The 25,464-nt window shown below is 42.6% G+C and overlaps 1 protein-coding gene across 3 annotated transcripts in view; it reads left to right on the top strand.

The window, feature by feature from the left end:
• Window positions 1-1,603: 1,603 nt before the first annotated feature.
• Window positions 1,604-25,464, top strand: part of TIRAP (TIR domain containing adaptor protein) — a 41,310-nt gene continuing 17,449 nt past the window's right edge. The window contains exons 1-3 of one of the 3 annotated variants that reach the window (XM_030209270.1): window positions 1,604-1,691; window positions 16,804-16,911; window positions 24,652-24,704. In XM_030209270.1, the coding sequence (XP_030065130.1) occupies window positions 24,698-24,704 (7 nt within the window). In that variant the 5' untranslated portion in view covers window positions 1,604-1,691; window positions 16,804-16,911; window positions 24,652-24,697. Of the gene's footprint in view, window positions 1,692-1,798; window positions 1,957-16,803; window positions 16,912-24,651; window positions 24,705-25,464 lie in introns of those variants that run through there. The other 2 variants (XM_030209269.1, XM_030209271.1) reach the window with 2 other exon arrangements.

Below are 25,464 nucleotides of genomic sequence, written 5' to 3'. Positions count from 1 at the left end.
TCAAGGGGGCGTGTCAGAGGCATAGCGAAGACGGGACTTGGGCATGCCTAACATTTGGACGTTCTTGACCCATAATGGAAAAAAAGAAAGACGTCCTTGATGAACACTTCGATGTTTACACCTGGACCTGCTTTTCTTACGACTAAGGCACAAAAAGTTGCCTGAACTGACCAGATGACCACCGGAGAGAATCGGGGATGACCTTCCCTTACTCCCCCAGTAGTCACTAACCCCTCCCACCCTCAAAAAATATCTTTCAAAATATTGATTGCCAGCCTCTATGCTGGCCTCAGATGTCATACTCAGTTCCATGACAGCAGTATGCAGGTCCCAGGAGCAGTTTTAGTGGGTACAGTGCACTTCAGGCAGGCGGACCCAGGCCCATACCCCCCCCCCCCCTCCTACCTGTTACATTTGTGGAGGAAACAGTGAGCCCTCCAAAACCCACCAGAAACCCACTGTACCCACATCTAGATGCCCCCCTTCACCCTTAAGGGCTATGGTAGTAGTGTACAGTTGGGGGTAGTGGGTTTGGGGGGGTTTGGGGGGCTCAGTACACAAGGTAAGGGAGCTATGTACCTGGGAGCAATTTATGAAGTCCACTGCAGTGCCCCCTAGGGTGCCCGGTTGGTGTCCTGGCATGTCAGGGGGACCAGTACACTACAAATGCTGGCTCCTCCCATGACCAAATGGCTTACATTTGGTTGTTTCTGAGATGGGCGTCCTTGGTTTCAAAAATCGCTGAAAATCAGAAACGTCCATGTCTAGGGAAGACCATCTCTAAAGACGACCAAATTTCAGGATTTGGACGTCCCTAACCATATTATCGAAACAAAAGATTGACGTCCATCTTGTTTTGAAAATATGGGTTTCCCCGCCCCTGGATCAGGACGTTTTGTCAGGACGTCCAAATGGAAACTTGGATGTCCCTTTCGAAAATGCCCCTCTTTTAAGAGGACATCCTCTTTTTGTATGTCTTCAGCTATGTCCTCCAGGATTTTTAATTTTTAGGGAAATTTCCTCTTTTTCTTTTATGCGCCTATGACCTACCCACTTAATGAGACCACCTCTGGCTTATTCGTCAGTCTAGATACATGAGGGCGCTAAAGAGAGACAAAGGCATTGCTGATCCCCTCTCTGCTCCCCTGCTGGTTGAATCTGTCTAAAGGAATTTTGTTGGTGCAGCACGACTTCAAGAAAATGTCATGCAAATACTTTCACACTATATGGGCTCTTCTGATAAGTATGCTTGGGCTCAGACTCCATCAGACTCAAATTCAGAAGTACTGGAAAAGTAGATTTTCTACTGTTGTGTTGTAAGTAAGTCACTGTTTGATGTGTGTTCAATAACTACGATTAAATATTTCTTTAGCAAAAGTAGCAACCATTTTTATTTTTTCTGTTCTCTTTTTTTTTTTGTCTCTGTAAATATGGTAACCCTATCCTTGCTCACACTAAAACAAAGAGATAAAAGATGTTTTTTTTCTCATAAAAGGAGGGGTAGCAGTAGCAGTGAAACTGCTCTTTGCTACTGGTGCAGGAAACTCAGGCTGGCAACCTGTTCTGCTACATTCCAGCAGGGAAGGGCGGCTGCGAGGCATCTGCAAGTCAACGCTCCAAACTTTCACTTTCTGTTCTTCCCGGACCCCCACACTTAAACTGCACAGAGAGCCGCCTATTCCTGCTAAGAGGTGGGTTTCTCTCTCAAGGAGGTTGGTTGAGGTTGCTCTGAAGTGGCTGAAGTCACGTCTTGGTCCCGCCCACTTTGACGTTGGCAAGAGTTCGAAAGGAAATTCCTTTCGAACTCTTGCTTTTATTATTTTCAGAAGGGTAGAGTCTTATGTGCTTGGTTGGGAATTTTTTGATGTGCTCCATCTGTCTCTTCTCATCGCCAGGAACCCGGGGGAGGGAAGTGGGTTATCGACCCTCGGACACTGTGCTTCAGTTGTTTTTATGGTAATGAAAGAATGATTTTGTTTGAGATTGCTTCTTGAAGTTGTGTTTTACGTAGTGTCATATGGGAGCTGAGTTCTGTGGCTTTTTTTTTTTAAGAAAACATTTGTATTGCTTATGCAGCTGTTCCAGTAACAGCTTGCTTGCTTGTTTTTTTTTTTCTGTGTTAATAGTACTGTCTGATCTTTAATGAAATATAGTTTATACATACTACTACTACTTATCATGAGTTGTTATTTACTTCTGTGGTTTAGGTCTGGGTAGGGCCGGCCGGCTAAACCATTAGGCAATGTTAGGCAGTCGCAGCGGCTTTTGGGGGCCGCAAAGAATAGATACAGTCAAAAGCTAAACACTAGATTCAGATAATCCCCAAACTCAAAGAACCATCAGTGAATGCTTTTACCTGCAGGAATGGTGAGCAATTTGCAAATAACTGATTTATCTGGATAATGCCTTTTGGAAATTGGCCACATTTTTTTGAGTGCATGAGATGATATATCTTGAGGGGGATAGGAGCTTGAAAGTTATTGGGGAAGGTTGAAGATTCACCTAGGGCATCCAACACCATTGCACCCAGAACTGCATTAAGGCATAGGCTACTAGGGCCCACAAGTTTAGGTAAACTATCTTGAAGCCAGAAGGATAGTTAAAGCATCTGGATATTTTTCAGAAGTTAGCTCTACCCCCCCCCCCCCCCCAATACAGAGACTGTGGTAGGATCTAGCCAATGGTTAAACTGTAAGTCACAGGAAGGAGGGGCTGAACTGTAAAGGCAGATGGGGAAATTGAGCTCTGTACTGGGCTTTGGAGAAATAGCCAGTGGAACAAGTGTGTATGTATGTATGTATTGGGGGGGGGGGGGGGGTCAGTGAGGTTGTGAAAGAGCTAGAAATGTGAGAGGAATGGGATGAAGTGTTATTAATTACGTTTTTTAACCTGTTGCCATACGATGTGGTTTAAGCAGTTAGAGTATCTGGGTTTAAAGGTTTGGACAAGTTTCTGGAGGAAAAGTCTTTAGTCTGCTATTAAGATATACATAGGGAAAGCTACTACTTATACCTGGGATTGGTGGCATGGAATCTTGCTGCTCTTTGGGATTCTGCCAGGTACTTGTGGCCTGGGGGGGGGGGGGGGGGGGGTTCAGTGAGGTTGTGAAAGAGCTAGAAATGTGAGAGGAATGGGATGAAGTGTTATTACGTTTTTTAACCTGTTGCCATACGATGTGGTTTAAGCAGTTAGAGTATCTGGGTTTAAAGGTTTGGACAAGTTTCTGGAGGAAAAGTCTTTAGTCTGCTATTAAGATATACATAGGGAAAGCTACTACTTATACCTGGGATTGGTGGCATGGAATCTTGCTGCTCTTTGGGATTCTGCCAGGTACTTGTGGCCTAGAGGGCGATGCGCAATAGTCGCCGTTAATGGCTGCATATGTGTATAGCCACCTCAGAACATGGCGAACATGGAACAGTGATCAATGCTCCAAGGAAATTGCATTCAAATGAGATACACAGAAAGTCTGTGTGCAGCTTGATAGAGAAAGCACCTAGCACATGTACAGAGTGGTCTTGCGGTAAGCATCGATATTCTGCATATGCCAAGGGGGGAAAAAAAAGCAGAATGGTAACAACTGCGTCATAGGTGTCCGTTCAGGATTGTTTATTGTTCCATAACACCTCTTGTACTACTGTTATGTGCGGAACACGCACATGGAATGTTTCCCCACACTTGTTAAGATACTATTTAAAAAATGGTAGCAGACTGCTCCTTTGAGAAGTTACCCTCATGCAATGACACCTTCAGACCTGCCAGAATATTTTGAACGTTACAGGTAGGCACTCCTTTCTGTGCATTACACGGAGTGCTCATTTTAATACAAATGATCTCGTTTTCGTACATTTGCCTAGTGTTTTCGGTCACTGCTTCTGCAAACAGTAAAAGCAGTGTCGACATCCTTTGTGTATTGGGCGCACAATAATGTGCGTGCTAAACTGGCTAAAACCAGTCTAAATGAAACGATGCAAGCCCGGTATAATTTGAGTGCTGCAGTGGTGTACCTATCTTAGGTATCACTGGGGCAGAGCACTCCTCCTCCAGGTATGTCACCCCCCCCCCCCCCCGCCTGCCCTCCTCCAAGCAGGTGGGTGCACTAAGCAGTCATGCAGGTGTGAGCTCTGCCAGTCCCTCGCCCCGGAACAGGAAGTTGATGTTAGAATGGGCAGGGCTGACAGGTGCACAACTGTTCAGTGCACCCCCTTGCTGTCTGTGCCCAGGATGAACACCCACCACCCTGCCCTTGGTTTGCCACTGGATTGGCCACTTTGGAAGCAGAATACTGGGCTAGATGGACCTTCGGTCAGAGCCATAATGACAATTCTTATGTTCTTAAGTGTGAGAGGGCTGCTGCAGCTGAGAAAAAACTGGCAGTAAATGCAAGAACTTTACTTGATGGTGGGCAGAGCTGGTTGTGGGGAGGGCTCTGACTGAATAAGCATACGAACAGTAGCACAGCAGAGCACCACAAGAGAGAGTGGGTGTCTTTCTGAAAAGTGACAGTGTGTGTGTATCAGGGACATAAGCCCTCTGATTTGGGGGGGGGACCCAGAGGTGGACTGGGGGAGCAACGCATTCCCTCCCCCCTGCGGAAAAATATTTTTCCTGCAGCCCCGCCAGCCAAACCTTGTCCTTATGTTGGCTGCAGTACAGAAGAAGTTGGCAGCATTCCTCCAGCCACCGATGCTGGGACTCCATGAGCATTCTCAGTTCCTGCCTGGACTGAGCATGGCTGAAGAGTTTTGGTGTCAGCAGCTGGAGGCACGCTGCCAACTTCTGTACTGCAGCAGCACGAGGAGGAGGAGGGGAGCAGCTTGGCAACTAATTTATTTGGCTGGTGGGGCTTCAGCATCTCCGCCAGACATTTTAACAGGAGCTGCATGTTTGGAAAGAGACTGAGCTCAAAGTGAGGGGTCCCAGACCCCACATGGCTACGCCACTATTGTGTTTGATGGGGAGAGGAAATGAATGTGTGTGTGACAAGAGTTCATGCATGTCTGCATGTTTCTGTGTCTGTGGTTGGGACAGAGTCTCAAGTAGAGCTTCCCTTTGAAAATTTCAGCTCTGGGGTAGAGAAGTCCAAATGTACACACTAAGTGAAGGAGAATCTTCAGCCTGGAGAATTTACCTATCTAGCTATTAAGTTCAAAGGAATTTATCCAGGTAAAACTGTCCTGTACTGCCTCCACTCTATCTATATCCTTTCAGAAACATCAAACAAAGCTCTGTTTGGTGTTGGAACTCCCTTCCTTTTGAACTAAGATTGATTTCAGGTTACCTAGAGTTTCATAAGCTATAAAAGACCCATCTCTTTTCTTTGTACTTATCTGATGGAGGAGATACATAAATTTTGGTATATGGGATATTTTACCTTTTTTAAGAGATTATGTAAATTTAAGTTCTGGCTAATATTATTTCCTAAGGTTGCCCTAGCTTTTTACATATTGTAATCTGCACTGATCCAAAACTTGATATGTAACAGAATATAAGTTTTATTGTAATTGTAACATATATAATTTTACATCCTCCATTTGTGAATCTATTTCACATGTAAAATTCATATACAGTACATTGCTATTAAATCTCAATCTTTGAGGCAGTCCACCCACCCTTGGCATCTCTGTTTGTACCAGAGGTGGTGGAAGGAAGATAACTTGCCCATTACAGCAAAATTGCCTACCCAGTTTCAGGAGGGGGACTTTTTGGCCAGTTGGGTTCTTTAAACTTACATCCTAGTTCAGTGTGCTCTTTGTAGCCCCTGATTCTACCCAGATAGATGTCAGAAATTCAGATCTGGCCTAAAATCTCCTTCCTGGAACTGGGAACTTGGCAGCTGTCAAGCTGCAACCATGAAGTCACTCCATTCCAACCTTGTGCTTGCCTAGTCCCCATGCATATTCAAACTATTACTGCCTCCACACCCCCAGCTAGGCTCTGCACATTCCCTACTTCGACTGGAAAGTTGAAAGTATATGTGGGGGAGGCCATGAGTAAAGATCTTGAGCAGGGGGTGTGATGGGCCCTAAGTAAACATATTTGTGGGCGCCCCCCCTCCCCCCCAGTGTAGTGTTAATTCAGCCCCGCCTGCACTTCCCCTAGTTCTGGTTAATATTTCCAAAAGGGTTAGTTTTATGCATATCATGATCCCTATTCCAACATATGTTGGAGATGATCTTAATCTCTCAGATTCACTGCTAATGCTGGCCTCAACATATCCCAAAGAGAGCCTGTTGGGGTGTAAGATGCATAGGCATCATATTAAGATGTGTTTGGAAATTCATTTTAGTTAGGTCAGTAGTGCCCAATTGACAACAGTTTCTGTATGTTTCCCACCATGTTTTCTTGGTCACTTCATTGCATTTGTTGGTATTTGAGGATCTTCTCTTTCTCTACACATAGTACAGAATATTCACTTGGCACTGACACTTCTGTTCTATACTTTTATCTTTTACCAAAATGTCTGATTTTCTTGCATTATCTGTCTTAATAGGAATGTCCAGGGTGATCAAAACGTCTTTATTCTTCACTGTTTTGTCCAGCACAATGATATTATAGGGTCCACATAGCTTCCAGTGGATGAGAGAAGTTACCTTATTGTGCCTTGCTGTATACAGTTTTTCTGATGTTCAGCTGTGAGACGTGTGACCATTTCCTTTTCAGTTCTGCTGTTGTCTGTTATGCAAGATTTTTTTTCTGAGCTGGCTGTGAACCATCTTGTCCATGGTCCACTATCCCATGTTGCAAGTATCAAGCTTTCACCTTCGGGTTTAAATTCACTTCTCCTTGCCCATTCATATGGAAGTAACTCTCTGTGTTTCCCCACTGTATTTAGCAAGCTGGTTTGTCCTTGCTGGCTTTTCTGTTTCTTTAAATACTTTTTCCCTTGTTAGGGTCAAGAAACATGTTGTAGCTGATACCTTTTTATTGGACTAACTTAATATATATAGTATTATTCATTTTGGATTTTGCTTGCACCTTTTTTTAGTAGTAGCTCAAGGTGAGTTACATTCAGGTACACTAGGTTTATATCAAGAGAGATCCTCGCCATCATTCCCTAGTGTTTTTCAGATTCTATTCCTTTTTTCCCCTCCTTGAGCTCATGGACTTTCACTTATTTCTTGCAACATGGAGATTGATTCTGGCTGTTTGCTTTTATACTTAAGCACTTTTTGAATATTTGGGTCTGTTAATGCTGTTAATGATGCCTGAAGGCTTATGATGAACCACCTTATCAAGAAATGATTCCCAAAAGGTTCTCTGGTAAAATCCTCAACTAAACATTGTAACATTGGAAGTATTTTTTTACTGTTTATCCAATGTGTATATAACCTGATTTTAGGTTCTGTTATAATTGATCTGTAGTAATTAAGTTGGATATTTAGGAGATATTGTAGTAAGATGTTTGTATATTATCTTGTGAACTAATCCCAACGTAGGGGAAGCGTGATATCATTTCCTGCCAGGGAACATAAAAAAGCCTTTGTTCTTATTGAGCTGTGCACTATTAGAGTAGGGGCACTTTTCTCTTTTCTTTTGTTTAGTAAAACTTTAGCAATTTAAATCTCGAGTTCCTGAAGAAGATTCATCGAAACCCTGCAGAGTCGGACTCGTTATGATTCTGCTAAAGGCAACGCATCGAGTCATGTAGCGTAGGGACGTTGGGATGCTGAGACACAGAGAAAATCGAGATTGATCAATGTCGAGGAATGCAGTACCGGTGTGCTGCCGAATGAAATAGAAAGACGTGGATATGAATTGGAAAATCAAGTTAAGTGTGCCCATAATTAAGGTTTATTGCTATGTAGAAATCATTAAGTATATTATGAGAGGTTGATACAGAAATAGCACACAAGCGTGATAGAGAGTGTATGAAACGTTGTATATCTGCAACTACATTGGAAGTAGTCAGATTGTGTATACAGTGTTCATGAGGTTGGTGGAGTAAGTGACAGGATTGACCTAGTAACTAAGTTAATAACACTAATACTTATTTTAGGTGAAATGTTCATTATTATTTAAAGAAGAGCACTGGTGTGTATTTGCTCACATAAGAATTTAAAAAATCTTTTGGAAAAGTTCTATGATTGAGAAACTTGTCCACCCTTAGAGGCAGAATCTACTTTGTAGTGCAGCTTCACTTGGGTGAGTGAACACTCTTGAGAACTTCTTCATTTACAAAAAATTCTTTATATGTTTTCTGGGTCAATCCTTCCACTGTTTGTCTCCTCAAGGTTATACTCTGGTTCTTTGTAAGTGATTGTGAAGGCTTATGATAGCAGCTCTGTATGTATAATTAGTTCTATACAGGGTTTAATTTGCAGACAAAAAGGAAGTGGAACTGTGAAGACAGAGGAAGGAGTGAGTCACAGGCAGAAGCAACAGGAGAAGAGGGGCTGGGTTATGGAGCAGGGAGGCTGCTCTCTCTGCTCCATTCCAGGCCCAGCTTTTCCCTTCCCTTTCCCTGTAGGCTACAAGGAGCACAGCCTTCATGCTCTTCTGGCTCTGGAGTCTGAAAAGAAGTGAAAGAGCTGCAGTTCCCCCAGAAACTAAGCTCTGGTTCTCTAAGACCAATTTCTTCTTTGACTGTTGGAATGCGTGGTTTTGGCATACACTGACTGTTATAGATTGTCTGATAGTCATCATGGAAGAGTTTTTTGTTCTTACATTCAATTTGTATACTTATTTTTCTTATTTTTAGTTTATTTTTTTCTGTCTTATTTTTAGTTTATTTTTTTCTGTGTAAGAGTAAAATAACTCTCTGAATAGGATCTAATGTGGTACTGGGGAGAAACTGGTGAAAACGCACATCAGATTCAAAATTCGTCAGAATGGATGAGTGGTTCCAGAGAAATGAGTAACCTCTCTCCCCCCCAAAAATGATCCACCTTGGGGGTCAGCACCCAAGAAAAAGATCTAGGTGGTACGCTGAAATCTTTTTGCACAAACAAAACAGACAGGATGGTAGGAATTATTAGAAAGGGATGATAAATAAGACCAAGACTACTAGAAGGTCTCTATATCATTCCATGATGTGACCTCATCTTGAGTATTGCATTCAGTTCTGGCCGCTATAGCTCAAAAAAAATAAATATATAGTGGAATTACAAAAGGTTCAAAGAACAGTGACCAAAATGGTAAAGGGGATGGAACTCCTCTCATGTGAGGAAAGGCTAAAGAGATTAGGGCTCTTCAGCTTGGAAAAGAGATGGCTAAGGGGGGGGGGGGGGGTATGATTAAGGTCTACAAAATACTAAGTGATTTAGAACGGTAAATGCAAATCTAAATTTTTTTTTTGAATTTTTTTAACACCTTCAAAAAGTACAAATACTAGGAGAAACTCAATAAAGTTATATGGTCCCACAGTTCCTAGAAAGCACTCACAGACCCAATACACAAACCACTAGGATTCTTTATTAGTCCAGACAGGCAGAGTCAACAAACTGAAAATGTTTATTGTCAGAACTTGAACAGTGGACAAAAAAATATGCAATCAGCAAACAATAACAAGTAACTGAAATATGGATCAATTATAAAATTAAACATTTATTTACTTTCTAAAAAGTACCTGGGGCGATCAGGACATATAGCTGCTCACCAGTTATCAAATATAACTGCTTTACAGGGCTTCAGCATAGAGCTTTCTCTCTCTCTCTCTCTTCCCCAGGCTGAAACTGGGGGAAAACCCAGTACAGTTCAAAAGAAATGAGCTCCTTGGTCAATCAGAGCCAAGTCAACAAGTTTTAAAAGTATACTGCTCACACAGTACTGTAGATTCACTTCTTCACTGAGTGAAACTGAAAGAGGGCATTCATTTTCTATAACAGCTTTAACATAAAACATGCACCACCTGCTGGTCAAGCTATAGAAATGCACGTCAGAATTAATTTAGGCAGTTTACAGGCTTAAAACACACTGTTGTGTCACAGGCACAAAAAAAGGTGGCGGTGTAGTGGTCTTATACAAATCCTTTTTCAACATCAACCTAGAGTCCAAACTTGCCACTCCTGCCCTAGAAATCCTTTACTTGCACAATTAGTGATACCACTCTAAAGGATCAAATATGCCTCATTGCACCCTATCACCCACCTGGCAGCTGGCCAAATGCCTGTGAAGAACTTGTGGGATTTATCACGTCATCACTCATGTTCCATCCAAATGTGTCACTGGTTAGTATTAATCTGCACTTGGAAAACCCCACCAACCCAAACATAAAGGAAATACTAGAATTTCTAGATTCATGGGGCCTCACCTCCAACCACCACTCGTAACAAGGGCTATTCATTAGATATATTTGCATACAGACTACCTGACCAAATAATATCAACATAACCAACATCAAATGGTCCCCAGTCCCTTGGTCAGATCATTATAGACTATCGTGTACCATAAACTGGAGGCAAACCCTAAATACACCAAAACCAGGTAACCCCCCCCCCCCCCGACATAAACCCAAAGAAGAGGCAAGATAGACATCTTGGGAACAAGTCATGGCGGAACAATTAATAACCCAACCACAAATTGAAAACTTCCTAACTAACTTGGACAGAGTAAACAAGGGCATGTTAAACACATAGCTCCCACAAGAAAAAAGAAGAGACCTACACATAGACCAGCCCCATGGCTAACTCAAGAAGTGCTCACTGCGAAAACAGCCTGCAGGAAACTGGAAAGAAAATGGAGAAAAGACAATGCTATAGACCCAATGGATGAAAGCATAAATTTACAACAGTCCAAAAGAAACTACGACACCCATATAGGCCAAAAAACTGTTTGGCCTAGTGAACAGCCTACTTACCCAAAACACAATATCCTCTAACAAAACTCAACCCTCAGCCACTGAACTAGCTAACTACTTTGAGAAAAAGGTCACAAAGATCAGACTATCTCTACCTACAATGGGACTCCACCCTGACCACTTCCTAGATGATATAATACAGCAAAACTCGCCCACGAGGGCCAACAACCTATGAACCTTCACCCCACCAAAATCAGAAACTATCCACAAGTTGCTGAAAATATACATGAAATCTCTCTGCCAGCTCATCACCTGCCCAACCTCCATCATGAGAGAAGCCCCTGATAATTTCATAGTACTCCTGACAAACCACATAACAAAACTACTACAAGACGGTCACTTCCCCAGCTGCAAAGGTAGCAGCATTCTGAACCCCATACTCAAGAACAACCTAGATAAAAAAAGATGATTTATCAAACTATAGTTGCCATCCCACTACTGGTCAAGATCGTCAAGATCATCAAAGGATTAGTATCAGAACAACTGATGTAATAGCTATCTAAGCACGCCTTCCTACATCAATCTCATTCAGGCTTCAAACTAGGAAACAGCACTGATATCTCTCATAAGCGACATGAAGAAAGAAGTGAGCATGAGCCGGAACGTCCTACTCCTACAATTTGATCTATTCAGTGCCTTTGATAAGTACATAAGCACCGCCATACTGGGAAAAAGACCAAGGGTCCATCAAGCCCAGCATCCTGTCTCTGACAGTGGCCAATCCAGGCTTCAAGAACCCGGCAACCCCCCTCCCCCCCAAAAAACCTTAATTCTTAATAATGTTCAATGGCCTTTTCCCTCAGGAATCTGTCCAAACAACAAACCCGCTTTAAATTCCGTACGGCCAGCTGATGTGGTAGACCATGACATTCTACTATACCTAATTGACAATATAGGAATCGGAGGTGCTGTACTGAGCTAGTTCAAAGGATTCCTGATATTGAGAAACTATCGAGTAAAAAATACTCAACAACCTCTTCCCACACTGGACCCCAGAATGCAGAGTACCACAAGGCTCCCCTCTATCTCCCATATTGTTCAACATCTTGATGTCCCCATTAAGTAACAAGTTGGAGGCCTCAAACCTCTCATATACGCAGTTGATATCATCATTTACGTACCTTTCAAAAATGACATACAAGAAATCCTAGTCATAATAAAGATCACCATGGACACCCACCCCAAGACGGACACTTCATAAATAACTTCCCCAAATACACTACTTATCACAAATTAACTCCACCCATATTACAACTGTCTCTGAAAAGAAAACCCCTCATTATCACAGGAATCCCCAGTCTTCTACTCACCAGCTAAGGATTACTGCTCTAATAATAAGAATCTCAGCCAACAGATCCATAGGCTGCTGTTCTCACTATATCACACCTGTTCATACCCATTTCAACCAATCAGGATGACTTTTATTCTCTGTAATAATTGTGGTGCTTTAGTTTCAAGACCAATTATCTGGAGACTTAAGGCTTGTCCTATCTGTCTGCAACTCACTAGATTAAAACACGAGCTCAGTAAAGTAAAACAGGAACTAGATGCACTTAAGCATCTAGGACCGCACACTATCATACTGCACAGAATCATACCAAATTGTCACCACTACTACAAAGGATAAAACCACCTAAAAATAGATGGATCACTGTAGGCTCAGGCAGACTTCGTTATGTGACAAGAAAACATCTGACCTCACAAGTGTTGCCCCTACAAAATTCTTTTACTCCATTACAGCACTATGATGTTCTTGAAAACAGAACGGAAGCCATAGAAAAAACAATAAAAGTGGAACAAAAGATATGAAGGTACCCAAAGAGAAAAGAAACCCCCAAATCACTAATGTTGAAACGCATACCAGGAAATGTAGATGGAAAGCGATGACCACAAATGCTCGCAGTCTAAGCAATAAAGTTCATGACCTTCAGGCCCTGATGTTGGAGGCAGACTTGGATGTTGTTGCAATCACGGAGACGTGGCTCAATGGTTCCCGTGAATGGGATGCAAACATACCAGGCTATAATCTATTTAGGAAGGATAGAGAGGGTCGTAAAGGTGGAGGAGTAGCTCTGTATGTGAGGAATGATATCACTGCGACTGAAATGATAGGGACCTGGGGAAAGGAAGAAGCGATATGCATCACCTTAAAAAGAGATGATAGAACTTCTGTCCACGTGGGTGTTGTCTACAGACCTCCGACACAATTGGAGGAATTAGATAAAGACCTGATCGCAGATATTCAAAAGTTGGGAAGCAAGAGAGAGGTGCTGTTGCTGGGAGATTTCAATCTGCCGGATGTAGATTGGAAGGTTCTGTCTGCGGAATCGGAAAGAAGTAGAGGGATCGTGGATGCTTTCCAAAGTGTTTTGCTCAGACAAATGGTGATGGAACCCACGAGGGAGGGAGCGACACTGGATCTGGTGCTCACTAATGGGATAGCGTGTCAAATATCCAAGTGGGTGCCCACCTGGGCAGCAGTGACCATCAAACGGTTTGGTTTGATATAAAAGCTAAAGTGGAGAGCAGCCACTCAAAACTCAAAGTCCTGGATTTCAAGCGTGCTGACTTTAGTAAAATGGGGGAATACCTGAGGAAGGAGATGATGGGCTGGGAGGAAGTACAAGAAGTGGAAGGACAATGGTCCAGGCTGAAAGAAGCTATAAATAGGGCCACGAACCTTTATGTAAGGAAAGTAAATAAAAGCAAGAGAAAAAGGAAACCAATATGGTTCTCCAAGCAAGTTGTTGAGAAAATAAAGGCTAAAGAGTTGGCGTTCCAGAAATACAGAAAAACTCAAGAAAAGGAACACATGGCGGAATACCGGATGAAACTGAAAGAAGCCAAGAGAGAGATACAACTGGCAAAAGCGCAAGCAGAAGAGCAAATGGCTAGAAATGTAAGGAGGGGTGACAAAAATTTCTTTAGGTATATTAGTGAAAGGAGAATGACTAAAAAGGGAATTGTGAGACTAAAAGATACTGCGAACCGCTATGTGGAAAATGATGAAGAAAAAGCAAATTTGCTAAATAGATACTCTTGTTCTATTTTCACAGAAGAAAATCCTGGAGAAGGTCGCGATGGACTGGAAATAGTACAAATGAGAATGAAGTGGATAGAGCACCATTCACGGAAGAAAGTGTGTATCAACAACTTGAAAAGCTAAAGGTGGACAAAGCCATGGGACCGGATGGGATCCACCCCAGGATATTGAGGGAGCTCAGAGAGGTTTTGGCGGGTCCTCTTAAAGATTTGTTTAATATATCCTTGCAGACGGGAAAGGTTCCGAGGGACTGGAGAATGGCAGAGGTAGTCCCTCTTCACAAAAGTGGTGATAGAGAAGAAGCTGGAAACTACAGGCCGGTAAGCCTCACTTCGGTTATTGGAAAAGTAATGGAAGCGATGCTGAAGGAAAGGATAGTGAATTTCCTGGAAGCAAATAAGTTGCAAGATCCGAGACAACATGGTTTTACCAAAGGGAAATCGTGCCAAATGAATCTCATTGAGTTCTTTGATTGGGTGACCGGAGAATTGAATCAGGGACGAGCTATGGATGTAATCTACTTAGATTTCAGCAAAGCTTTTGACACGGTTCCCCACAGGAGGCTCTTAAATAAACTGGATGGGCTGAAGATAGGACCTGAAATGGTGAACTGGATTAGGAACTGGTTGACGGACAGACGCCAGAGGGTGGTGGTGAATGGAATTCGCTCGGAGGAGGGAAAGGTGAGTAGTGGAGTGCCTCAGGGATCGGTGCTGGGGCCGATTCTGTTCAATATATTTGTGAGTGAAATTGCCGAAGGGTTAGAAGGTAAAGTTTGCCTATTTGCGGATGATACTAAGATCTGTAACAGAGTGGACACCCGGGAGGGAGTGGAAAGCATGAAAAAGGATTTGAGGAAGCTAGAAGAATGGTCTAAGGTTTGGCAATTAAAATTCAATGCGAAGAAATGCAAAGTGATGCACTTAGGGAATAGAAATCCACGGGAGACGTATGTGTTAGGCGGGGAGAGTCTGATAGGTACGGGCGGAGAGAGGGATCTTGGGGTGATAGTATCTGAGGATTTGAAGGCGACGAAACAGTGTGACAAGGCGGTGGCCATAGCTAGAAGGTTGTTAGGCTGTATAGAGAGAGGTGTGACCAGCAGAAGAAAGGCGGTGTTGATGCCCTTGTATAAGTTGTTGGTGAGGCCCCACCTGGAGTATTGTGTTCAGTTTTGGAGGCCGTATCTTGTTAAGGATGTAAAAAGAATTGAAGCGGTGCAAAGAAAAGCTACGAGAATGGTATGGGATTTGCGTTACAAGGCGTATGAGGAGAGACTTGCTGAACTAAACATGTATACTCTGGAGGAAAGGAGAAACAGGGGTGATATGATACAGACGTTCAAATATTTGAAAGGTATTAATCCGCAAACGAACCTTTTCCGGAGATGGGAAGATGGTAGAACGAAAGGACATGAAATGAGATTGAAGGGGGGCAGATTCAAGAAAAATGTCAGGAAATATTTTTTCATGGAGAGAGTAGTGGATGGTTGGAATGCCTTCCCGCGGGAGGTGGTGGAAATGAAAACGGTAACGGAATTCAAATATGCCTGGGATAAGCATAAAGGAATCCTGTGTCGAAGGAATGGTTCCTCAGGAGCTTAGTCAAGATTGGGAGGCTGGGCTGGTGGTAGGGAGGCGGGGATAGTGCTGGGAAGACTTATATGGTCTGTGCCAGAGCCTGTGGTGGGAAGCGGGACTGGTGGTTGGGAGGCGGGGATAGTGCTGGGCAGACTTGTACAGTCTGTGCCAGAGCCGGTGTTTGGGAGGCGGGGCTGGTGGTTGGGAGGCGAGGATAGAGCTGGGCAGACTTATATGGTCTGTGCCCTGAAGAGCACAGGTACAAATCAAAGTAGGGTATACACAAAAAGTAGCACATATGAGTTATCTTGTTGGGCAGACTGGATGGACCGTGCAGGTCTTTTTCTGCTGTCATCTACTATGTTACTATGACATCATGGAAACCTGGGCTTCAATTTTCAAATTAAAGCTGAACAAAGAAATAAAATCTATGGTAATCTATAGCTTCTACAGACCTGTCACATACTAAAGCTTCTCATTAGACCATGGTAATCCATAGCTTTTACAGACCTGTCAAATACCAAAGCTTCTTATTAGACCAAACTAGCTACCCACTTGAAAACGGTCTAAAAATTCTAGGCATTGCCGTTGATCAAAACCTCACTTTTGACTGACACAACACAAGTGACCAAAAAGATATTGAGCATAATTTGGAAGTTAAAAGGATCAGAAACCTGCTATTGACGAAGTCATTCCGCTTAGTGGTACAATTGTTAACACTATCCCAGATAGACTACTGCAACAATCTGTATACAGGCTGCAATGAGCAAAGCCTGAAAAAAACTCCAACAGACTAAATGCCACAGCAAGACTAATCCACAGAGCTAAAAAAGTCCAAGGGGCCATCCCACCCAGTAGCAGCACACCTATGATGTGGCTGGCAGGGATCCCCAAGCCCCACCAGCCGAAAATTCCCAACAACTGTCCCTCCTACATACCTTGAAAACAGATCTTTGCCTGCGGTGAGCAGCGACTGATACATACTGCTCACACCAGTTGCTCTGATATATTCCCGCCTATGCGCAAACAGGAAGTTGATCAGAGAGAAGGCTGTGGGGCCAACATGAGCAGTGTGTATTAGTTGCTGCCAGTGAAAGATGCTATTTAAAAGGTATGCAGGGGAGGGGGATAATTGAGAGACTATATGGCATGCAGGTGAGAGAGGGAGAGACCAAATCACTTGTGAGACAAGGCGGAGTTCTTCTGCCCACCCATCTTGGGCCCAGGCCCACTCAAAATTGGGTGTCTGGCTACGCCCCTGGTGAACATTATCAAAAGTTTTACAAAGTGAAAGCTCATATGTTACATAACTTTTTTACTTGTGTCTGTAAGACTCTTAATGCATTTTTTTTTTCATTTTTGTGATGGACCACGAAAACCAGGCCGGTGAATGGAGCAAGCACATAATGAATCGAAAAAGCAGTCGGTGCCCTCACACCAGGAAACGAGACTATGCGTTATAACAGGTGGAATGCAGAAGCCAGTCGAAGGTCAGTCTGTTGCATTTGGTGCAGCCAGTAACTGGTGATCTTTTACTATGAAATCAGGGGAGGTGATTACGCATGATTGAACAGGTGTCTTTATGACTGCCATTCAAACCATTATCTCTTTCGAGACAACTCTCATAGCTTCCTGTTTGTGGTTAATTATCTCTGATTCTAAGCTAAACAGTGAATCTTTTTGTGTAAAAATCTGTTTGAATTTCACATGTGGAACCTCTGAGTTGAAGTTGCCACATCAGAAATGATCTCGCAAAAGGGCTGATCCAGTCATGTTTCATTGCCATCATGTTCATGGAAAATGAAATGTTGTCTAATTTCCATAAGAAAAATAGGACTACATATCTGTGCTTGCAGTGGGGCAAAACCAGGACTGGCTTAGGTTGTTCAGATTGACCTGGGTAAGGAGGCAACCCTAAATGTTCTAGATCACCTTCTCCTCCCATCCTAATGTCTGAGGATGCAAGGCAGTATGTAATCATTTGTACACTGTATTTTTCTACAGTTTGATACCTTAAAAGGGGGGAGTGCTTTCATTTGTGGTAAAATTGGCTGACCTTTTGTTCATTACTATGGTAACAATGATATGCAATAGGTGCAACAGAATTGGCAGACTTCAGAAACACTCTTAACTTAGAAACAAAATGACTGCTCAGGCAAAGTATTGTAGTTTCTGTGTTATTCTACTTTAATATATTAAAATAACCAGGGCTGGCTTAAGGCATCTCCCCTTTGCGGCGTTACCCGGTAGTGGCAGTGATTCCCATATGCTGCCCTGCTGCCGGCACCCACCTCTTCCCTTTACCGTGGCTGCCTGAGCCTCTGACAAAACAGGAAGTTACATCAGAGAGGCAGCCGCAGTAAAGGGAAGAGGTGGGTGCCGGCTTCAGGGCAGTGTATGGGAATTGTTGCGGGTAACGCTGGGAGATGCTGCTCTTGAAGAGTGCCACCTGCGGTCCCTGCCTCAGGTGGCCTAATGGTTGGGTTGCCCCTGAAAATAACAGTCAAGAAACAAGTGTAATTTTAGTATTACCTTAATGAGCCTGATAACGTTATGATCAATTACCACTTAGCATTACTTATGACAATCAACTATTAAGGTTCCATACATTACACTATATTATTTTTTCAGTAATCATATAATGAATCAATGAATTAATCTTGGATAGTATATGCAATTTACCCATAGAACAATAAGGCTCGAAATTTATTATTCTGAATTCCTTTTTGGTGAGAACTATACTTTATATTCTAGCATTATTCTAATGAGCTTGACAATGAAAGGATTAATTATTACTAAGTGTTACTTATGATAATTACTATATTTCCATATATAAACATTGTTTTTTTACAGACATTCCTCATTAATTACATGGTGAACCATTGAACTTATCTTGAATATAATCTGCACTTTGCCTGTAAATCAATAACTTAAATTCACCAAATTACACAGAATACATATATGTCATTGTCAAAATTGTCATGTGACACATTTTTAATTCTATTTGTGAGATGCTATTTATGTTTTAACTAGCCGTTGAGCCCGTAAAAACGGGCTAGTATAGGACGGGGGGGGGGGGGGGGTTTAAAGGCCCCTTCTCGCCGCTGCAAGGCCCCCCGCCGCCAAGCTCGCCGCTGCCCCTCCGAGGTCACCGCTACGGCCCCCCCCCCCCCGGAGTCGCCGCCACCTGGGCCGGGCCCTCGCTTCGCTATTGAAACAGCGCGGGAACGCAGCACACAGCTCAGCTGAGCTGCCGTCCTTCTTCTCTGCCTGTGTCTGGGACACAGGCAGGGAAGGAAGGCCAACGGCAGCTCAGCTGAGCTGTGTGCTGCGTTGACACTGTTTCTATAGCGGAGCGAGGGCCCGGCCCGGGTGGGTGGTGGTGGTGGTGACTCCGGGTTGGGGGAGTGGTGGCGGCGACCTTGAGGGGGGGAAGCGGTAGCGACGGTGGTTTCGTCCCTCCCCTTGCGCAGTAGAGACCCTCTCTGCCCCGCCCCCGTCATCACGTATTGACGCGGGGGCGGGACAGAGAGGGTCTTTACTGCGCATTTGCGAGTGAGTTCGGTCACTCGCCATTTATATGTTTGATATGTCAATTTATTATTATCATTATTATTATTATGTTTACTTTTTACCAAACAATGAAGTCTGTACTTCTATGACAATTAGTTCTTATTTATATATACGTTTTTGTTTTTAATTGTTGTATATTATTCACTTTAGCAATATAAATGTTCAAGATGACTTGTTTATGTATATTTATGTGGTTGTTTTTATTCTTGCATTTTATTGTCAGACCCCTGAAGCAGGCGTTGTTTTGCGCCGAAACACGGCCCTTGTCGGGTCATCAATAAAGAACTTTAATTCTCCCAGTCTTGAAGGCCTAGTGTTGCTTTTTTTGTTTGTATACTTTCTGTGTATGTTGAATTACCCTCTCTATTTGTGTTACTCTTATTTGTTTTAAAAGTATTACCATGTAACTTTGAGTGTCCCCTGATCTTTGTACTTTTTGAAAGAGTAAAAAAATCGATTCACTTTTACCCATTCTACACCGCACAGGATTTTGTAGACTTCAATCATATCTCCCCTCAGCTGTCTCTTTTCCAAGCTGAAGAGGCCTAACCTCTCTAGCCTTTCCTCATATGAGAGGCGTTCCATCCCCTTTATCATTTTGGTCGCTCTGCTTTGAACCTTTGCTAATTCCACTATATCTTTTTTGAGGTACAGCGACCAGAATTGAACACAATACTCAAGATGAGGTTGCACCATGGAGCAAAACAGAGGCTTTCTAGTATTCTTGGTCTTATTACCATCCCTTTCCTAATAACTTCTAGCATTCTGTTTGCTGTTTTGGCCGCTGCCACATAGTATGTAGAAGACTTCAACATATTGTCTACAATAATACATAAATCTTTTTCTTGGGTGCTGAACCTCAAGGTAATTATCCACTTTACATTAAATTTCATCTGCGATTTGGATGCCCAGTCTTCCAATTTCCACAGGTCTTCCTGAAATTTTTCACAGTCCGCATGTGTTTTAACAAACTTGAATAGTTTTGTGTCATCTGCAAATTTAATCACCTCACTTATCTTTCCAATTTCCAGATCATTTATAAATATGTTAAATAGCATCAGTCCCAGTACAGATTCATGCAGCACTTGACTATTCACCCTCCTCCATTTAGAAAAATGGCCATTTAACCCTACACTGTTTTCTGTCCCATAACTAATACCTAATCCACACAGAACATTGCCTCCTATCCCGTGATTCTTTAATTTTCTCAGGAGTCTTTCATGAGGAACTGTAGTGTATCTGAAAATCTAGATACACTACGAGGGGCAGGGAAAACCGTATTTTGAAAAAAAGATGGACGTCCATCTTTCGTTTCGAAAATACCAAGGACGTCCTTGGATTTTGGATGTCCTTAGACATGGACATCTTTGACTTTCGGCGATTTTCGAAACCAAAGATGTCCATGTCAAAAACATCCAAATGCAAGCCATTTGGATGTGGGAGGAGCCAGCATTTGTAGTGCACTGGTCCCCCTGACATGCCAGGACACCAACCGGGCACACTAGGGGGCACTGCAGTGGACTTCATAAAATGCTCCCAGGTACATAGCTTCCTTACCTTGTGTGCTGAGCCCCCCAAAACCCACTACCCACAACTGTACACCACTACCATAGCCCTTATGGGTGAAGGGGGGCACCTATACGTGAGTACAGTGGGTTTCTGTTGGGTTTTGGAGAGCTCACTGTTTCCTCCACAAATGTAACAAGTAGGGGGGTATGGACCTGGGTCCGCCTGTCTGAAGTGCACTGCAGTACCCACTAAAACTGCTCAGGGATCTGCCTGTGTTGTCATGGACCTGAGTATGATATCTGGCACGAAATATTTTTAAAGATTTTTTTGAGGGTGGGACAGGGTTAGTGACCACTGGGGGAGTAACGGGAGGTGACCCCCCCGATTCCCTCCTTTGGTCATCTGGTCATTTCGGGCACCTTTTTGTGCCTTATTTGTAAAAAAAAAAAAATGTCTGGGTGAAAACGTCCAAGTTTTACTTTAGGACGTCCTTGCTTTTTTTGATTATGGCTCAAAGATGTCCAAGTCTTAGGCACGCCCAAGTCCCGCCTTCACCACACCTCTGGCACGCCCCCTTGAAATTTGGACGTCCTTGCAATGGACTTCAGTTGAAGACATCCAAAATCAGGTTTAGATTATACCGATTTGGACGTCCATGTTCCGATTTATGTTGAAAGATGGACGTCCATCTCTTTCGAAAATGAGCCTGTACATCAACCAGCTCACCTTTATCGACATCTTATTCACACTTTCAAAGAAATGAAGCAGATTGGTGAGGCAAGACTTCTCTTCGCTGAATCCATGCAGACTCTGTCCCATTAAACCATGTTTGTTTTTGTTCCGTAATTTAATTTTTTTATAATAGTTTACGTTCATTTGCCTGGCACTGACATCAAGCTTACCGGTCTGTAATTTCCCGAATCACCCCTGGAATCCTTTTTAAAAGTCAGCGTTACCTTGGCCACCCTCAGGTGCTATGGATAATTTTACTGACAGGTTACAGATCGCTAACAGAAGATCAGCAATTTCATGCTGGAGTTCTTTCAGTACCCTAGGATGTATGCCATCCAGTCCAGGTGATTTTACTACTCTTTTTAATTTGTCGATTTGGCTCAGTACATCTTTCAGTTCTTCCGCATCATCACCCTTGAAAACCATTTCTGGTACAGGTAGATCTCTGGTGTCTTCTTCCATAATTCTTTCAGTTCCTCTCATCATACAAGTAGATCTCTGGCATCGTCCTCCGTAAAAATCGAAGTAAAAAATTAATTCTGTCTCTCTTCTATTGCCTTGTCCTCCCTGAGTGCCCCTTTTGCTTCTTCTTGATCTAACAGTCCCATAGATTCCCTCACAGACTTTCTGCTTCTGATATACTCAGAAAAAGTTGTTGTGAATTTTTGCTTCTGTGGCAAGTTTCTCTTCATATTCTCTTTTAACCTTCTTTATCAATGTTTTGACCCAGTGTTCATGTTTCTTCTTATTTTCTTCCTTTGGGTCCTTTCTCCATTCTTCAAAGGATGTTCTTTGGTTCTAGTCGCCTCTTTCACCGCACCTTTTAACCATGCTGGCTGTCATTTGCTCTTCTTTCCACCTTTATAAATATGTGGAATACATCTGGTCTGGGCTTCCAAGATGGTATTTTTAAATAATGTCCATGCCTTATTTTAAGGTCCTAACCTTTGCAGCCGATCCTTTTTTATAATAGTTTCTCTTTTGAAAATTAAATGCTGCTACAGTAGATTTCTTTTGTGACTTCACTCTAGATATTAGCTCAAATTTGATCATGTTATGATCACTGTTTCCCAGTGGACCCAATACTATTACCTCTCATACTACACATATTCCACTAAAGACTGGATATCTCCCTATCGCTCCTTGATGTAACATTTATCCAGTCAATATTGGGGTAATTGAAATCACCCTTTATTATACTGTTGCCCAATTTGCCATTTACACATATAAGTGGACAGATGCTCAAAAATGATGCCATCTATGCGGTATTTGGTAAGTATGCATCGTGTGTTCAATGGCACATACTTAGCAGGTGGACATTCATTCACATGAGTGGCGATTGTAGCATAATAATCTACAATGAGTTAATTTGGAATCTAAGCATGAGCATTGACATCAACTGGTGTCTAGCATTCTATAAAGAAAAGTAGGTGCCCTTTTCTTTGCTGAATAAAAATTCAAATAGTTGTTTTTCCTAGTGTCTAAATTTAGATGCCCTGTTACAAAATTATCCTCCTGTTAATAAGAATTAACAGCCAAATTGCAGATGCTAATCTTTTTAATTGGACTTCATCTTTGACACACTTTCGAGAGTTTCTCGCTCTCTCTCTCTCCATCAGGTCAGTGAAGAAATAATGTAGTTACACTGGGTTTAAATATTACGAACTCATCAAGGTCTGTCTATCTATCCATCCACCCCTTGCTGTACTAACATATGCAGATAATTTAGGGGCCCTTTTACAAAAGCTTAACGTGCGCTAATGGAATTAGCTTACCCTAAATGCCAAGAAGCTGATTTTATTCCTGCGGGTTTCTTAGCATTCAGCGTGCACGGATTCCGTTAGCACACATTAAGTTTTTGTGAAAGAACCCTTTAAAGCCTGAATGAGCCTGTACTATTTAAACCTGACTTAATTGCATTATTTCTTCACAAACCTGATAATTATATGATATCTCTCAACTGGTGGGGATACTCAGTGAAATTACGTGGAAGTACTTTTAAAACAAATAGGAGGAAATATGTTTTCACTCAAAGAATAGTTAAGCTTTGGAACTCGTAACAGTTAGTGTATCTGGGTTTAAAAAAGGTTTAGACATGTTCCTGGAAGGAAAGTCCATAATCTGTTATTAAGATGGACACGGGGAAGCCACTGCTTGCCCCGGGATTGATAGCATGGAATGTTGCTACTAATTGGGATTCTGCCAAGTACTTGTGACCCAGATTGTCCACTATTTGAAGCAGGATATTGGGCTAGATGGACCATTGGTCTGACCCAGTATAGCTGTTCTTATGACAAAGTTTGTCCTCGTCCCCGCATTCTCTGTACAACTGTTGTTTATAAATCACAAATTAGAAAAGAGTAATAACAATGAGCAACTATAATAACCCCCCCAACCCTTCCAACCCCAACAATAGCTGACTTCTACTACCCCAAGGAACTCTAATCCATCCTGTTAAAAAGACCAGGGGTATAAAATACAACCTGCTCTGTATGCTCCTAGCGGTGGAGAAATATACCCTACGAAGCACTGTTATGAGTTTTTAATCTGTGGATGAATAAGCCATTAGCAATCTTAGGATTCAGCCTAGCTCTCTCCCGTCTTCCACAGTCCTTCTTGCAATAGAAAATGTCTTCTCAGAAGATATGCTGGTAGCAGGAATGCACAGGGTCCCTGGTGCAAATTTTGCCAGTTGTGGCCATCGTGTTTGCTTGTTTTTTTTTTTTTTTTTTTAAATCAAAACATCATCATCTGCATCACTCGAACATAAATAACTCTACCCAATTCATTAACAGCCTTCAAAGTAGACAATGGCACGGGGAAAAGCTTTGTCCTCTGGCCCATTCTCTAACCCATATTTCCACATAACCAAAATGAACTAAGGCAACAATCATAATTCTCTGCTCTATGCACAGTATTCCAACACACCGCAAAGGAAGTAAGTGATCACTGATGTATACAGAAGTTATTGCTTTCATAAATATTTGAAAGGTATTAATATAGAAACCAACCTTTTCCAGAGACGGGAAGGTGGTAGAATTAGAAGTAGTACTTTTTCATGGAGAGGGTGGTAGATATCTAGAATGCCCTCCCGCAGGAGGTGGTGGAGAAGAAAATAGTAACTGAATTCAAAAATGTGTGGGATGAACGCAAAGGAATCCTTTGTGGGAAGAGAATGGAACCAAACTAACTTAGCTTAGATGTCAACTCCAGTAATTGAGAAGCAAGGCCAGCGCCAGGCAGACTTCTACAGTCTGTGCTCTGAAACTGGCAAGGACAAATGAAGTATGCTATGAGTTTATCTTGTTGGGCAGACTGGATGGACCGATCATGTCTTTTTCTGTCGTCATCTACTATATTAACTTTGAACCTGCTTGCTAAAATGTTAACACTCTTTCTTATCCTGTTATTTTCAGAGTTTGCAGAGAGTTCTGTCTCATGAATGGGGGTTCACAGTGAACCATGTCTGGTAAGTCATCACAATAATAACGTTGGTGTGTGTGTATGATCATTTTTTATTTTTTGTAGAGCGCTTCTACTATTTATTGACAGACTGAATAATTCCTATGGCAGAGACCAAAAGAGTAACAACAGAATTCAACAAAGCCTGGGATAAACACAAAGGATTCCTTAGTTGCAAAGATGAAGCTCTTCCTTGTCATCAAGCAGATGCAGCCATTACAGATGGGTTGTGTCCATCAACCAGCAGAGGGAGATAGAGAGCACACTTTTTTCAGTGTCTCATATCAGCTTGCTCCACTGCCTCTCTTCAGTATTCTCTATCTCCCCTAGCAGAGTGGCTGCAGCTTCTTCGAGCTCCATCTAAAATCTGCCTGGAGGTTGCTCCTGTGCTTTTGCCAGTTGTTAGCAGGGGTGTTGGAGGCTATAGCAGCTTCACTTTAAAGGCACATAGGTTCGCCCTTTCCCTGCCTTACCCATACCTCCGTAGATGTGGACACATTGCTTAGCTTTCCCTGTCCTTCCCCACCAACAGTGGATGCAGGCACATAGGTTCGCCCTTTCCCTGCCTTTCCCACTCACCTGAGCCTCCGGAGTTCTATTTACCTCTGCTTTCCTCACAGCGGTAAAATAAATAAATAAATAAATAAAAGTCACGTCGCGCTTTGGCGCTTAGACGCTGGAACAGAGGTTTTTTCCTTGCCTTTTTCTGTGGGACCAGAGCTGTGATACTCGGTCCAGTGAGGTAAGAGTGTTTTCTGACTCCTCCT

Source organism: Microcaecilia unicolor, chromosome 7 (genome assembly GCF_901765095.1).
Source record: "Microcaecilia unicolor chromosome 7, aMicUni1.1, whole genome shotgun sequence".
Classification (NCBI taxonomy): domain Eukaryota; kingdom Metazoa; phylum Chordata; class Amphibia; order Gymnophiona; family Siphonopidae; genus Microcaecilia; species Microcaecilia unicolor.
The sequence above is the reverse complement of the archived record's forward strand: the minus strand, read 5'-3'. Positions and strand labels throughout refer to the sequence as shown.